This window comes from Babylonia areolata, chromosome 22 (genome assembly GCF_041734735.1).
Source record: "Babylonia areolata isolate BAREFJ2019XMU chromosome 22, ASM4173473v1, whole genome shotgun sequence".
NCBI classification, from domain to species: Eukaryota; Metazoa; Mollusca; class Gastropoda; order Neogastropoda; family Buccinidae; genus Babylonia; species Babylonia areolata.
The window spans coordinates 15625087-15641910 of NC_134897.1; the positions used below are offsets into that span (position 1 = coordinate 15625087).

General features: G+C 42.7%; 1 protein-coding gene across 1 annotated transcript in view; it reads left to right on the forward strand.

Annotated features, from left to right (window-relative positions):
* The window catches only part of LOC143297509 (mucosa-associated lymphoid tissue lymphoma translocation protein 1-like), a 37875-nt gene extending 33682 nt beyond the window's left edge, over positions 1–4193 (forward strand). Inside the window, exons 17-18 of the mRNA XM_076609907.1 lie at positions 1206–1301; positions 2169–4193. Of these exons, the coding sequence (XP_076466022.1) occupies positions 1206–1301; positions 2169–2360 (288 nt within the window). The 3' untranslated portion in view covers positions 2361–4193. The remainder of the gene's footprint in view (positions 1–1205; positions 1302–2168) is intronic.
* Positions 4194–16824: the final 12631 nt, after the last annotated feature.

Consider the following 16824-nt stretch of genomic DNA (forward strand, 5'->3'; position numbering starts at 1 on the left):
ACACAGTACAGCACAATACAATGCAGTGCAATGCAACACATTACAGTACAACACATTACAGTACAACACATTACAGTAAAATAACACAGTACAGCACAATACAATGCAGTACAATGCAACGTAATACAGTATAATAGAATGCAACACAACACAGCACAATACAATATAACGCAACATAACACAATGCAATTCGGTATAATACAACACAGTTCAATACAATGCAACACAACACAATACAATGCAACACAATGCAATACGATGCAACACAATGCAATGCAACATGATGCAATACAATGAAACACAATACAGTACAAACAAATGCAACAAAACACAATACAATGCAACACAACGCAATATAATGCAACACAATGCAATACAATGAACACAATACAGTACAAACAAATGTAACACAACATGATGCAAAACAGTACAATACAAACAAATGCAACACAACACAATGCAATACAACACAATACAACACAGTGCAACACAATACTGTACAAACAAATTCAACACAACACAATACAATGCAACACAATGCAATATGATGCAAAACAATACAGTACAAACAAATGCAGCACAACACAATGCAACACAACACAATGCAATACAATGCAACACAATACAGTACAAACAAATGCAACACAACACAATGCAATACAATGCAACACAATACAGTACAAACAAATGCAACACAACACAGCACAATGCAACACAATACAACACAATGCAACATAATACAGTACAAACAAATGTAACACAATGCAACACAATACAATACGATGCAAATCAATTCAGTACAAACAAATGCAACACAACACAATGCAACATGATGCAATATGATGCAGCACAATACAGTACAAACACAATGCAACACAGTACAACACAATGCAACACAATGCAACATAATATGACACAATGCAACACAATACAGTACAAACAAATGTAACACAATACAACACAATGCAACACAATATAACACAATGCAATGCGATGCAACACAATACAGTACAAACAAATGCAACGCAACACAACACAATGCAACACGATGCAATACGATGCAACACAATACAGTACAAACACGATGCAACACAATACAACACAATGCAGCACAATGCAACACAATAGAGGATGAGAGGTCCCAGACATAGAGACGATCATTGTAAGGCCTCGGAGACATGTCAGATCTCTAGTTGTTTCCACAGTCGGTGTCCATGATGAAGAAGCCAACCTGTGTCACGCCAGAGGGGTCAGAGTTCACCATGACCAAGAATGTCATCATCGACATTCAGAAACTGAAGGTTAGTGGTGTTTTTTTTGGTCACATGAGTTTTTGGACGTTGTGGGAAAAATCAATAACAAAACAACAACAACAAAAAAGGAATGAAATGTATGTCTTCTTGGAGACTGTGATGTGTATATGCAAATATATGTGTGTGTGTATGTGTGTGTGTGTATTTGTACAATGTTTTTATTTATTTGTTTATTTATTTATTTTTAATTCCACATATAAACAATGACATATTTCAAATTTCAACACAAAATATCAAGATGTTTATGGAAATGGTTTTCGGAAAATATCAACACAAATGATGAAATGGATGTATGATTGTGTAATAATAACTACTACTGTTGTTAATTTTTTAATCTTTTGGATGTTTTATGCTACATCTCATTTTGAAAAAGAAAAGAATAGTGCAGAAAACTGGATTTTAATGCTTTGTGTGTCCAATGTCATTGCAGTTGTGTATCATGAAATGTTCCAGTGATAGTAAAATTGATTTATTTGATATTTACTGATAAAAAAAAATTGTAATAAAATAAATAAATAAATTAGTTTCTCACCTCTAGATTTTGTTGTTTGTTTCTCACCTCTTCTTAGTATCCTTTCCCAAAGTGGAAAGTGCTGCAGAGCAGGTATTTGAGTCACAGAGAATTTTGATAAAGTATATAAATACTTAACCAGGGAATATTGCAATTTTTGGATACAGTTTATCTTTGTATATCTCATGATTTGGTGACCTAAACAACAGCCCATCTGGATATTTTCTGATTTAGAATTTAAAAAAAATTTTTTTTTTTTAGACAAGGCTCCATTTTGGTTAATCTCCACCAGTCACAGAGACAAGAGAAAGTGTAACATCAATGACTCGCACGTTCCTCTACAGGAGAATTTACGTGTCAGCCTGGGCATGCGCTATCGCCTCCCCGGCAGGTACGACTACGAAATCAGCAAAGACACGCAGATTGACCTTCAGCTCCCTCTGGTGGCGGGACTGAAGCTGTGGTCGCCCCGCCCTGTGCAGTCGTCCTTCCGACATGCCGTGGAGCAGACGGAAGAGGAGAAGAGTGATGCGTGAAACGTCGCTATCACACCTTGAGATGTCATCACCCCACCTTCTGCAGGTAGACAGAAGGGGAGGAGGGATGCTGGAGATGTTGGCGCTGCACCAAGACATGGATGCGAGGGGGGCTGGAAGGGGAGACAGGGGGGCCAGATGTTGGGAGGGAGAGTGGGGGAGATTCAGAGATGTTGTTGCCCCTGTTCTCTCGGGAGTGCTGTGGTTGTATCGTAAACACTCTAAGGTTCTGGGTGACCTTTTTTTTTTTTTCTTGGAGGGGTGAAGGGATGTAATGGGAATGCGTCATGACAACTCATACAGTTGCAAAGCCTTGCCTTTTTTCTTCTTCTTTTTTCCGAAGCATTTCTTTTGTTATCTTTTTATCATTTCATTCTTTTTCTTGTTTTGTTTCAGTGATATTGTTTTTGCTGTGCAAAGATTTTTGAATGATCAACTTTTTGAGTGAAAAGATTGGAAGCGGTGATAAGTTATTATTGCACGTTTTAACCTTGACTTGAAGTAGATGCTAGCTTGGCGATGGCCTTAAGGTGGCCTTTGTGGTTGGCGAGGCTCCAAGCACCATAATTTGATTTGATTTGATTTTGGATGATCACTGTGCCTTCATAAAATGGTTGTGTCTCTAATCGTTCTTACCAGACTAAAGTAGAATTAATGATCGTGAGAACTGCTATGTTACATGATTTTTTGTATGATGACATAATAGATGGAGCAGGAAAGTTGGGATGATGGAGGACATTTAATGATAGTGTCAGAAACCACGACAAGGAGGGTTTTTTTAGTGTTGGGTTTAGAAATTATATTGGTTGAACACGTGTGTTAAATTTCCCAAAATTGAGGAGGATTACCATGTTTATGTTACATTCACAAATTTAGGTTGCCCAGCTCTTTTTGTTATATTCAGAATCTAAAGGGGCAGAGCACTTTCACAGCTCAGGAGCGTTTCACTGTGTATGGATTGGTCATGAATCCGACCATTGCATTGTTTTGATAAGGGGTCCATGGTATGAAACTGTGAATAACTTCAGTTCACTCTGCTGCCAGTGTCTTTTTTTTTTCATTGTCACCTGCTTCAACATTGTGGTTGACTGGTACAGTGAGTGGTTAGAGCATTGAATTGAATTTTGAAGAACTTGGGGTCAGTCCCAGGTGCCTGGTGAAGTGTATTGGTGGGTTAAGGGTGGAGATTTTTCTGATCTCCTGGGTATTCATATGTGCAGACCTGCTAGTGCCAGAACCCCCTTCATGTGTATACACAAGCACAAGATCAAATACGAACAGTAAAGATACTGTAATTTGTATCGAGCGTTCAGTGGGTAAAGGAATCATGAACATTCCCCCAAAACAGAATATGGCTGCCTAGAGGGTGGAGTAAAAACAGTCATACACATACAAACCCACTCATAGATAAAAGTAAACATTTGTCACAACCCATGAATGGACGGGAGGGTGGGGGGATTACTGCAGACGTTGATGAAAGTGCTATGAACATTATCCAGATTAATTCAGCTAATTCGGCCACCATCAGTGTGAAAAAGAGGGTGAAGCAAAAAAAGAATTAAAAAAAAAAGGACAGTGATTGATTTTTGTTTGGGGACATCACTGAAGGAGTGCAGTGTCTGACCATGTACCTTGGGCAGTTGCAGAATGCATTTTTCAGAGTTTGGAACAGGAGCAAGTCAAACAGGAGATACCTTACACAGAACCCAAGGGCAAGCATTGGCTTCTGGTAGGTCCAGAGGTAATGTCCCATTGGGGCTTCTGGGGCAAAGGATTTTGTTCATTTTGTTTTGTTTTTTACCTAAAAATCATCATCAGGAAGCAGAAAAGAAAGGATGATTATCTATGTGTATTTCTAGAATATTATTTGTATTGTGTCTAAGAATACTCATATGCATGTGTACACCTGTTCCTTATAATTTTCTTTGTAGATCTTAAGAAAGGTGTGTGTCAGAAAGGCAGAAACCCACCAAAAAGGTGGAAAAATTCTCATGTGGTTTTCAGAAATGTCAAAAAGTATTTGCAATTGATTGTAGTAAACATAGTTCCATCAGGGGTGCATTAATTAGATTTGGTTTACGGAGAATTGAACAGTGACTTCCATTTGCAAAAGTCAGCTGAATTTGTGGTCTCATCTTTCCTAACTCCCGTCCCTCTCATTGCTTTCATCGCAACAGTTTTCTTGTCAGCGCCGTTCTGCCTGAATAAGAGAGAGCTGCGCATCTGGAATTCATTTCCTGTATTTATTGATTCATGTTAATGATTAATTTTCATGTTGTTTGTTTTTTATAATGGGTCTATGTTTTATGTTTGGAAGTTTGTTTTCTTGTTATTTTTGATAAGTCTGATTTATGTTTAGTGGTTATTTTCCTGTTGTTGTTTGGTGTGTGGTGGTTTTGTGGTTTATTTTCCTGTTGTTTCTATAATGGGTCTGTGATCCTGGTGGTTTTCAGAAGCAAGTACCAGTTCATTCTGGTACAGATTGTGGTGAGAAACAGTACTGTTATCAGTGTATTGATATGTATAATTGTTGTTTATATGATGCAGAGCATTTTGAGATGAAAAAGTACCTTTATGGTGTTCTTTTAATGTTTCGCATATATGTTTCATAGAAGATAACTGGAAATTATTTTTGTTCGAACGCCCATCATGTTATACTTCTTAAATACCCTCCATTAGTTCAGATTTATTTTGAAAGCATGTTAAAGAGTGCGTTGGAAAGCTGGGACTTCTTAAATACCCTCCATTAGTTCAGATTTATTTTGAAAGCATGTTAAAGAGTGCGTTGGAAAGCTGGGACTAGCCAATGCTTGTATAGTTTGGTGTATTTATTTATGGACAAGAAATAATTTTCAGTACTTTGATAACCTGGTGAGAAAAATGAAAGTTTTTTTTTTTACAATGTCTGTACAAGTAATAACAAGATGGGATCTTGTTGGTATGATGAATGAGCAGACAAAGCAGACTTTGGGTCCTGAGGTGTGAGTGAAGGCCTAACCTGGACGCACATAGTTGTCATCATGCATTGCCAGGAAAGTCTGGGGCCACGGTCCATGCATTGTGTATGCCTCTCCCATTTGTTTTGAGTAGCCGTTTGCCTGAAAAAAAATGTTCAGCCTCTTTGCACAGACCAGTCTCTGCTGGTCACTGTCAGTGCCCAGGTTGAGGGATCATTGTCACAGCTCTGGTTGGTGTTCAAGGTGTCTTTGTACCTTTCGAAAGGACGTCCTTGGTCTTGTTGGATTTCAAGGTGTCTTTGTACCTTTTGAAAGGACGTCCTTGGTCATGTTGGTTTTCAAGGTGTCTTTGTACCTTTCGAAAGGTTGTCCCTGGTTCATGTTGGTTTTCAAGGTGTCTTTGTACCTTTTGAAAGGTTGTCCTGGTTCATGTTGGTTTTCAAGGCGTCTTTGTACTTTTGAAAGGTTGTCCTGAGTCATGTTGGTTTTCAAGGTGTCTCTGTACCTTTTGAAAGGTGTCCTGGGTCATGTTGGTTTTCAAGGTGTCTTTGTACCTTTCGAAAGGTTGTCCTGGGTCATGTTGGTTTTCAAGGTGTCTTGGCACCTTTTGAAAGGTTGTCCTGGGTCATGTTGGTTTTCAAGGTGTATTTGTACCTTTTGAAAGGTTGTCCTGGGTCATGTTGGTTTTCAAGGTGTCTTTGTACCTTTCGAAAGGTTGTCCTGGGTTGTGTTGGTTTTCAAGGTGTCTTTGTACTTTTCGAAAGGTTGTCCTGGGTCATGTTGGTTTTCAAGGTGTCTTTGTACTTTTCGAAAGGTGGTCCTGGGTTATGTTGATTTTCAAGGTGACTTTATACCTTTCGAAAGGACGTCCTTGGTCTTGTTGGTTTTCAAGGTATCTTGGCACCTTTTGAAAGGTTGTCCTGGGTCATGTTGGTTTTCAAGGTGTCTTTGTACCTTTCGAAAGGTTGTCCTGGGTCATGTTGGTTTTCAAGGTGTCTTTGTACTTTTCGAAAGGTTGTCCTGGGTCATGTTGGTTTTCAAGGTGTCTTTGTACCTTTCGAAAGGTTGTCCTGGGTTATGTTGATTTTCAAGGTGACTTTATACCTTTCGAAAGGACGTCCTTGGTCTTGTTGGTTTTCAAGGTATCTTGGCACCTTTTGAAAGGTTGCCCTGGGTCATGTTGGTTTTCAAGGTGTCTTTGTACCTTTTGAAAGGTTGTCCCTGGTTGATGTTGGTTTTCAAGGTGTCTTTGTACCTTTTGAAAGGTTGTCCTTGGTCGTGGGTTCCGTACTGCAACTAGACAGACAGCTACTTTTTTTTTTTCTTTTTTTTTAATAATTTGTCTGTCATCTGGACACAACCACCACAGCTGGTTTTGGGTCAACGAACACTATGTTTGTGAAGCTGGAATTTTGCCAGGGCCCGAGTTTGTTGGCCTGACCTGCCTCTCGATGTCACAAATTCATCAAAGATAGTGCGGATGGAATTTTTTCCAGCACTGATGCGGCCTCTCCAAGACCTTCCTTCAAGGAAAGATTGGAAAGGGACATCAGAGAAAGAGGTGGACAGTTAACATCCTTGAGTGGACCGGGAAAACTTTTGCCCAAACCCAGGCGCTTGCCAGTGACCAGGACAAGTGGAGGCTTCTTGTTCGGCAATCCACCAAGCAGTGCCCTTATGACCTGAGCAGCATATGGGACCAGTAAGCAGTGAGATGTGGCATTGGTACAGTGTCATAGTAATCAGGGAAAGAGCACTGCTGTTTTCACAGTGATCTGTGTTGGCAACTTGATGCCCTGTTCCTGCCAGTCGTTCAGTCAGCCCACCAAAGGAGCTGCTGGCTTTGGCGATTTGTTGGGTAACTTCAGCATCCAACAACCCCTTGTGTGCGTTTAGTGATCAAAGTTTGAGCCCGATACAAAAATATCTAATTGTTACCAGCTCATGATGTGAACGTTTTTGTCAGCTGATCGAAGTGGCCAGCCTGGGCACTAAATTCCTGATGTCAAAATGGAGCAACAGCCATGAGTAGTGCTGCATGTAAGTCATGTGAAAAGGGTTTGCTTGAATGATTATCTTTTCTGTATGTGCATTATGTCTTTATATTATGTTTATTGTGATGTGTATGATATGTTTTCTCTTTGGGTGATGGGTGATCTGTATTCACTTCTTTTTTTTTTTTTTCTGCGGGTGTAGTTTGGGGAAAACCTGATTATGGCAACCTTGAAAATAATGATTACTTGGAAACTGTTTACTATCCATGAAATGATGATTGTATCTGATCAGATCACAAGGCAGCTGTACCATTTCTTCTTTGGACTCTTCTTTTTCTCCTTTTAACATCCTAGCTTGTGGCAAATGTTTTGCATACATGAATAAATCTACACAAAATGAGTCATGATTTTAGAAACGGAACACTTGGTTTTTTTTTGTTTCTGGACAACACGATTTCTAAAATCAATTTAGCTACTTCAAAAGTCAAAGTTGTTCAAAGCATACTTTTTCCATTTAATTATTGCTTAATGTACATATCTTCCTCTTTCCAGAGAACTGGCATGAGTCTGCTTTTTGCTAAATCAAATTGGCCTGCTTTGCATATAAGCTTTGATTTAAGCGTTAAAGGACTGTGAACAGTCTTGCTGGGTCAGAATGCTCTGGTAGAATGATTTTCCGAGTTCACAGTCGTACTACCTCATTGCTGTTGAGATGTTTTGCAGAATTTTTAGGAAGAAAGATAGCACTACATATGAGGATTGGAACACAAACATGGATTATAATGAGACAGAGACAACATGCTTTGGCCCCAAGGTCTCTAACAGGCAAAACCCCCAAACTGTTGCACATAAAGACTTGGGCTCCAAGGCCTTTCACAGGCAAAAAAACCCAAAGCATTGCACGCAAAAGATACAGTGGAGCTCTTACACAGAACAGATCTGTTCAGCTTAGTGCTTCCTTATTTCATGTATGGTTGTTTTCTTGTTCGTTTCATTTTGCCTGTGGCAAGTTCAGCAATGTGCTCCATCATCTCAGATGTTTCCTGTTTCACTCCCTCCAGCAGTCAGTTTTTTCCATTCACAGAAATTGGCAGTCAGGTTCAGCATAATCAGGATCTGCATATTTCTGGTGATTTTTGTTGATATTGTAAAATTCAGGGAGTGATAGTAATGTTTTGTTGTGTTGGACTTTGCTCAAGGCACAAATGTCCACTCTTTCCCTGGTGGTCGATGGTCCTCTCCATAAGTCGGGTTTGCATCTGACAGGTTTTTATTTAGTTTGGCAGTTATGATATGACCCTATGTGGTCAGCTGGACTGAAAACAGTGTCAAGGATTTTTTCAGTGTTTGATGAATATCTGGGTTTGAGAAGCACGCCATTTTGTACGTTTCTATGTGTTCACTATTGATTCATGAATCATATACTTAAGATATATGTGTGAAAAGGAAATGACATCAAAATGTGCTGAATGTTTATTCTCATGTGTATCATTGTGTAAGTTACCATAAATTCGTTTGAAAAAGATATGTGAGTAAAAATAAACAAATAACTATAAAATAATTTGAAAAGAGAGAGAGAGAGAAGAAAATATCTTTTGAATTCTGTACTGTCAGTATATTCTGTTCCTAAGAAAAAAAATATATATATGATACGCAGTATAAGGGTTAACAGAAAATGTGATGTCAGATGACAATAGACTATTCATTCTATTATAAAAATTGTCTTCATTTGAAAGGACTGCATTGGTGTGGTTTTGATCCAGATCTGGAGTATGTATATAAGTGTGAAAAAGGGGGAAGTGTGTGGGACAAGCTCACTACAACTTATGAGAACAGCAGAAAGACATGACCGAGATAAGTTTGCCTAAGTGCTGTATGAATTACAGCTGATGTAATTTCACTGGTTGACTGAGGACAGAGCAGAAAGACATGACCAAGAGAAGTTTGCCTAAGTGCTACATGAATTACAGCTGGTGTAATTTCATTGGTTGACTGGGGACAAAGCAGAAAGACATGACCAAGTTTGCCTAGGTGCTATATGAATAACAGCTGGTGTAATTTCATTGGTTGACTGGGGACAGAGCAGAAAGACATGACCGAGTAAGTTTGCCTAAGTGCTGTATGAATTACAGCTGGTGTAATTTCACTGGTTGACTGGGGACAGAGCAGAAAGACATGACCGAGGTGGTGGTGGTGTGTCCATCGAGATCGATGACCATCGTTGTCATCCAGATGGGGGATGGGGGGAGGGTGGTGGTGGGGTGGGGGGAAGGATGCTCATGAATCTATCTGTGAGTGCGCAGATGGCTGAATAGTCCAATCTGCGCACGAAATGTTCGCTGACAGTTGGGGCAGACAAAGACAGGCATATCATTGTCAGGGAGCTTGTTTGCCCGTGACTTTCTGGCCTGCCTCTTCTGAACAGCTGCAGCAGTCCTGTTGGCCTCGCACAACTTGGCGCCTTTGTGCACAGCAGCGCGCCATTTGTTACGGTCCACTGCAGATTCCTCCCAGGAGTCAGGGTTGATATCAAACGCTTTCAGAGAGACTTTCAGAGTATCTCTGAAGCGCTTCTTCTGACCTCCGTGTGATCTCTTCCCTTGTTGCAGCTCGCCATAGAAGAGCCTTTTGGGCAGCCGATGGGACTGCATCAGGATGGTGAAGATGCTGGGAAGGGTGGCTTTTGCGAGCACCTGTGTCTGGGGTCCTGTCTTGCCACTTGATGTTCAGTAGCTTCCTGAGGCATGTTGTGTGGAAGTGGTTCAGCTTCTTGGCATGTCGTTGGTGCACTGTCCAAGTTTCGCAGCCGTACAGTAGTGTGGGGAGAACTACTGCTCTGTAGACCTTTAGCTTGGTCTCAAGACTAATGCCTCTTCTGTTCCAGACATTTGCATCGAGTCTACCAAAAGTTGCACTTGCTCTTGCAATCCTGACATTCACTTCATCGTCGATGGTCGCATTTCGTGACAGTGTGCTGCCAAGGTATGTGAACCGCTCCACCGCACTGAGTCTCTGACCGTTGACTGTGATGTTGGGCTCAACGTAGGGTTTCCCTGGGGCTGGCTGATGGAGAACTTCAGTTTTCCTCGTGCTGATGGTAAGGCCGAAGTTCCTGCTGGCAGTGGCAAACTTGTCGACGCTGAGTTGCATGTCAGCTTCAGATCCAGCGTTGAGGGCACAGTCATCAGCAAACAAAAAGTCTCTGATGATGTCTGTCATGACCTTCGTTTTTGCTTGAAGCCTTCTGAGGTTAAACAGCTTGCCATCTGTTCGGTACTTTAGGCCAATTCCAACATCGCCATCTCTGAAGGCATCAGTAAGCATTGCAGAGAACATGAGGCTGAACAGCGTTGGAGCCAGGACGCAGCCTTGCTCGACACCATTTGTGACAGCAAAAGGAGCAGATGTTTCGCCATTGTCCTGGACTCGAGCCTGCATGCCTTCATGGAATTGGCTGACCAAGGAAATAAATTTCCGAGGGCATCCGTACTTGGCCATGATCTTCCACAGTCCCTCTCTACTCACGGTGTCGAAGGCCTTAGTGAGGTCGACATAGGTGGAGAACAGATCAGCATTTTGCTCCCGACATTTCTCTTGCAGCTGCCTTGCAGCAAACACCATGTCGGTGGTTCCGCGCTCTTTCCGGAATCCACACTGGCTCTCAGGCAAATGACCTTGGTCAAGGTGTGCTGTGAGGCGGTTTAGTAGGATCCTGGCAAGTATCTTGCCTGTGATGGAGAGCAAGGAAATGCCCCGATGGTTATCACAGGCTTGCCGGTTCCCCTTTCGCTTGTACAAGTGAATGATAGATGCATCTTTGAAATCCTGGGGGATCGTCTCTTCTTTCCACATGAGTGAGTACAGCTGATGAAGCTTCTCAGTCAGCACAGTGCCTCCATCCTTGTAGACCTCTGCTGGTATGGAGTCTGAGCCAGGTGCTTTGCCACTGGATAGCAGACTGATTGCTTTCTGGGTCTCAAGAAGTGTTGGTGGATCGTCCAGTGCTTCGTTGGTGGGGACTTGTGGGAGACGGTCTATGGCTTCATCATTTATGGAGGAAGGGCGATTTAAGACACTGTTGAAGTGCTCAGCCCATCGTTCGAGAATGTTCTCCTTCTCGGTGATCAAGGTATTCCCATCTGCACTGAGGAGGGGGGATGATCCCGAGGATGTGGGGCCGTAGACTTCTTTTAAGGCATCATAGAACCTCTTCATATCGTGCCTGTCAGCATATCCCTGGATCTCATCAGCTTTGTCACTCAGCCACTTATCCTGCATCTGGCGTAACTTTTGCTGAACAGTCCTGCGGATGGCATTGTACGCATCCTTTTTTGATGTGGACTTTGGGTTGCTCAGGTGGGCTTGATGCAGACGGCGTTTCTCATCCAGAAGCTGCTTGATTTCATCACAGTTTTCATCAAACCAGTCTTTGTGCTTTCTGGTCATGGGTCCCAGGGTCTCTGAAGCTGTACTATAGATCAGCTCACGCAGGGTCCTCCAGTCAGACTCCACATTCTGGTTGTCCAGAGAGGCGGATTCCAGACGATCTTCCAGCAGCTCCACAAAGGACTGTTTGATGGTGATGTTTTTCAGCTTAGCGATGTTGAGCCGTTTTGGAGCCTTCTGGCCTTGGGGGCGTCTCTTGGGCTGGATTCGAATATTCAGCTTCGAGACTACAAGGCGATGGTCTGTCCAACACTCGGCGCCGCACATGGTCTTTGTTACACGTACATCTTGCCTATCCCTTTTCCTGACGATGACATAATCGATGAGATGCCAATGCTTTGAGCGAGGGTGCACCCATGACGTCCTGTTACGGGTAGGGAGGCAGAAAACTGTGTTGGTTATCAGCAGTTCGTGCTCTGCACAGGTCTGAAGCAAAAGCAATCCATTTGGGTTGCAGTGGCCCACACCGTGCTTTCCAATCACTCCATCCCAGGAGATGTAGTCAGAGCCAACTCTAGCATTGAAGTCCCCAAGAATAATGAGCTTGTCTGCTTTAGGGATGGCAGCAATGACAGAGTGAAGGTCCTCGTAGAACTTCGCCTTCACTTCATCCGGGTTGGTCATGGTTGGGGCGTAGGCACTGACAATGGTGAGGTGCTTCTGGCCAGATGCCAGTGGGAGTTTCATGGTCATAAGCCTATCGTTGACTCCCTTTGGGATTCCAGCTAGCTTGCTGACAAGTGCTGTTTTTACTGCAAAACCAACACCAGCCTCACGTCGCTCTTCGCTTCCTCGTCCACTCCAGAAGAAGGTGTAACCAGATCCCCGTTCACAGAGCTCGCCTTCGCCTGCAACCCGAGTCTCACTCAACGCTGCAATGTCGATATTGTATCTGGCGAGTTCAGATGCAACTAGTGCTGTTCTCCTTTGGGGTCTGTCCGCGTTATCTCTGTCCAGGAGAGTCCTTATGTTCCAAGCACCAATGGTGAGAGGAACGATCCTTGTTTTTTTCTTTTCTTTCTCTTTGTTTCGACCGCTGATGTAGGGTCCCCGCCAGCCGCGGTATGCTGGCCAGGGTGATATGGAGCAGGCAATTTTTAGGGCACCTTTTCTAGCCCCTTCCTCATGCCAGGGAGGTGAGCAGTGCATTCCTAAAGAGGGCTGCTCAGACGCTCAGACGGCTGCCGAGCTCCATCGCTGCTCCTGTCGACGAAGAACGACCCTATGGCCTGAGCCGCCTGTGTGCAGCTCTGCGGCTGCGACTGCCAGTGTACCCACACCTGTCGTTTCGTCGCTCGCCTGTCGCCACAGGACTTGGGGGTGATGAAATGATGAAGGATGAAAGGTCATTTAGGATGACTGATGACTTGCGCGATGAGTTTGTTTAAAGTGAAGAGGAGTTGCGCAACGTCGACCTCACTCTCTCGTCCGGGTCCACCAATTTCCAGTGGCAAGACTAAGTCGAGACGACTGGAGGATGAGCACGGATGCAGTGGATGACCAAGATATCCTTTCGGTGTCTCATCTTGCTCTCTGCACTCCACAGTGCGTTGCTGTAACCGCCTTCCTCTCCGTTGAACCGATAGGTTTCTTCCGCAGATTCTGCCGGATCCAGACTTCGCATACATGGGTAGACACACCCCGGGGGCCAACTGCGTGTGGCATGCACACAGCACGGTGGAGCTAGATGGCCGTCGGTGGCTCTCCTGAGCCGACGCCCTTTTATGGATCTCCATAAGGGTGTCTAGCCACCCGCCTCACCAGTCCCAGAAGGGAGTGGTGGGAGTGCCGGTTTAGTCGTCGGCAACCCGACCCTGAACAGGTTGTACTGGATTACAGGTTACCAGTAGCAGATCTAATGACCTGACCTGACCTGAATGAATTACAGCTGGTGTAATTTCATTGGTTGACTGGGGACAGAGCACAAAGACATGACCGAGAAGTTTGCCTAAGTGCTGTATGATTTACAGCTGGTGTGATTTCATTGGTTGATTGGGGACAGTTGTGCTCAGGCTGTGTTTTCATTAACTGATGGTCGAGCTGTGCTCAGTTTTGTTGAAATTCTGATATAAAGGTGGGTGGGAAGGTAGATGGCACACAACCATTTAAAACTCCACACTACTTGCTACACCCCCCAATTCTGAGAAACTCTAACCCTTACTTTAGAGAAACTCAGCCTCATTTGAATTGTAGGAAAAGATTAACACACATCCACATTAGCCCTTTCAAAGAAACAACTTCATTCATTCAGAAGTAAAAGATGTAGTCATTTTGGGTTCATGTGGTGCATGCAAAAACATCTCCAAACTAGCAAAAATTACCAACAGTTGTGCTGAGCAAAATAAATGAATATTCTTTCTCTTTTTTTTATGTTTATGGACTGCAACTCGCATGCTCACTTGTTTTCATGGATTTTTTATGCATTACTTACTGTTTTAATCCGGCCTAATAATTACATAATTTCTCTCCAAACAATTTTTCACTGAAAGTCCAACATGGCACTTGTTGAAAGTATATGACATGACTTACTCATTGTAAAAGCTTATTAATTCTATGGGAACCAAGATGCCTTTTTCTGTTCCTGTAATGCTATTTTCAAAGCTGGAACTGAACATGGAAGAAGTGCCACCAACTTCATGAGTGTACTGAAGAAAGGGAAGAAAAAAAAAGGGGGGGGGGGGGGGGGGGCACATTGGGAAAGAAACGCAAATGCTGAGGCATCTGGGTAAGGCTTCAGATACAGAACCATGAAATATTGCTACATTTATTTCAAAGGATTTTGTTTTTAACACAGTAACAAACATGTGCAGCTGAATGTATTTATTCTTACAATATCTACACTATCAGTATCACAATCTACAATAAAAATGGGTTTTTTTAAATGACCACATGACCAAAGTCACTGAAAATATGATGGTTAAGATTTCAAGATCACAAGCACATGTTATATCACTGTCAGAAGGGAAGTCCAGTGTGCACTTATTAGATATATGTGACTTTTCTTCAAACCACACATCAAAGTTTAAAACAACAAAAGGCACCACAGTACATGACTTGCACATTACCAGCAGTTACTTTTTAATCCCAATGTACGTCATGAGCACACAGAATCAGCCTTTTCTAAGAGGCTCAGATGTTTTCATCTTGTTTATCCACAGGTGACATTCTTTGAAGACAAAACTATCACAATCCAAATAGAACTAAACTGAGCAACTAGGTCTCTATATAGTATATTACATAAAATAAGAATCACACTCTGTATTGACCTGTCTTCAGTTTTACTGCAGTCATTCAATCACTGACACATAGATATCAACAGAATAAGTGTGCCAGACCATCAAGCAGCACATTGGACCATATGAAGATCTGCTGCCATCAGTTAAAAGAAAGTTCTGCATTGGTATGGCTAAATAACAAGATCCAGTGACCTTGCCAAAACAGTCCAAGGAACTGTCGATGTAGAGTGATGGTGGAGAAGACAGAAAAACACAATGGACTGACATTGCACAATGGACAGGACAACCATCTGCAGAGACCTAAGCCCTGATGAATAATGTGGATGCTTATATATAGCACCTATTCTCAGTCGGAGACCAAGCTCAAATTGCTTTACAAACGCTGAGTCATTTGCTCAACAGACAGTCTACCTGGGTAGAGCTGACTGACAGCTGCCACTGGGTGCTCACTATTCCTTTCCTGTGTCAATCAGGTTTCAGTCATGCATACATAAACCTACACACTCACACAGACATGTACTGATGTAGCATTTTATGTGTGACTGTTTTGTTTATTTACCCCACCATGCAGGCAGCCATACTCCAGGCAGAGACCCAGACTTGACACACACCTGGAGGAATGTGGCCAACAGTTCTGTGCAGTGCCCTGATGTCTCAACACTGAGTTGAGGGAGAATAAGTAAACAGTCTATACCCCAGGGGTAATCACCCAGGGCCCGTATGCACGTCGATCCGGATAGAGGGCTATCCGCGAATAGCGCCTATTCGGGTGGATAGGCCGCAGATTTTGGTATGTACGTCAGAACGCATAAGCTATCCGACTGGGCTAAACGCGGATAAAGTTATCGGTGCCTCGGGGGTCAGATAGCGAGCCTCAACGCGGATAAATATGGCGGCATTGATGTTTTTCAGTGAATAGACGTTAAACTGAAGATTAACACACACACACACACACACTTTTCTAACTTTTTTTTTTTTTTTAATTATTTTTGTTCGTTTTTTTTGTTTTGGGTCTAATATCACTTTACAGTGAATAGACGTTAATACTGAAGATTAACACACACACACACACAATAACAGGTTAAATGGAACAATGATGGTTGATCGATGCAGGCGGGGCAGTTGGAATAGAAGGACATCGCCATGAATTATCACTGATTAACGAATCAAAGAACAAAGGCAACCCACAACTCACCTCCGATGAGGGTTGGTTACACTCGGATTCAAACTGCTGAATAACAGCGCACGTTCCACCTGCATCTCTTCCAGAAATACTAGAATTTCATCAGCACTGAAATTTGGCTTCCTAGTGCGCTTTGAATTCTCCATGGCAAGTAATACAAACAATAAAAACTGGGACTGACAAAAACCGACGAAGCACGTACCAGCGGTAGTTCCACGAGGGAGGGTATGTCTAAACCGAAAGCAATGCCTGCTGCACCGCGGTTTTCCAAAGAATCTATAAATAGCGCGCCGTGTCCTGCCCCGTAAACGCGGAGAGCTATTCAATCGCGAATAGGGCGAGACCCAGACTTGACACACACCTGGAGGAATGTGGCCAACAGTTCTGTGCAGTGCCCTGATGTCTCAACACTGAGTTGCGGGAGAATAAGTAAACAGTCTATACCCCAGGGGTAATCACCCAGGTCTTCTGTGGTTATGTTAATGTCCAATTATCAAACTTGATTTCCTGATAAACCATGGTGACAGCATGATCCCAATTGAAATTCAATGTCAGATGTCAAAGACCAAGCTCACAACAAGGCACATTATCACTATAGGAAAAGTTTGTATGTACTGAAGAGATGAGGTCTTGTTTTTCTATTCCTTC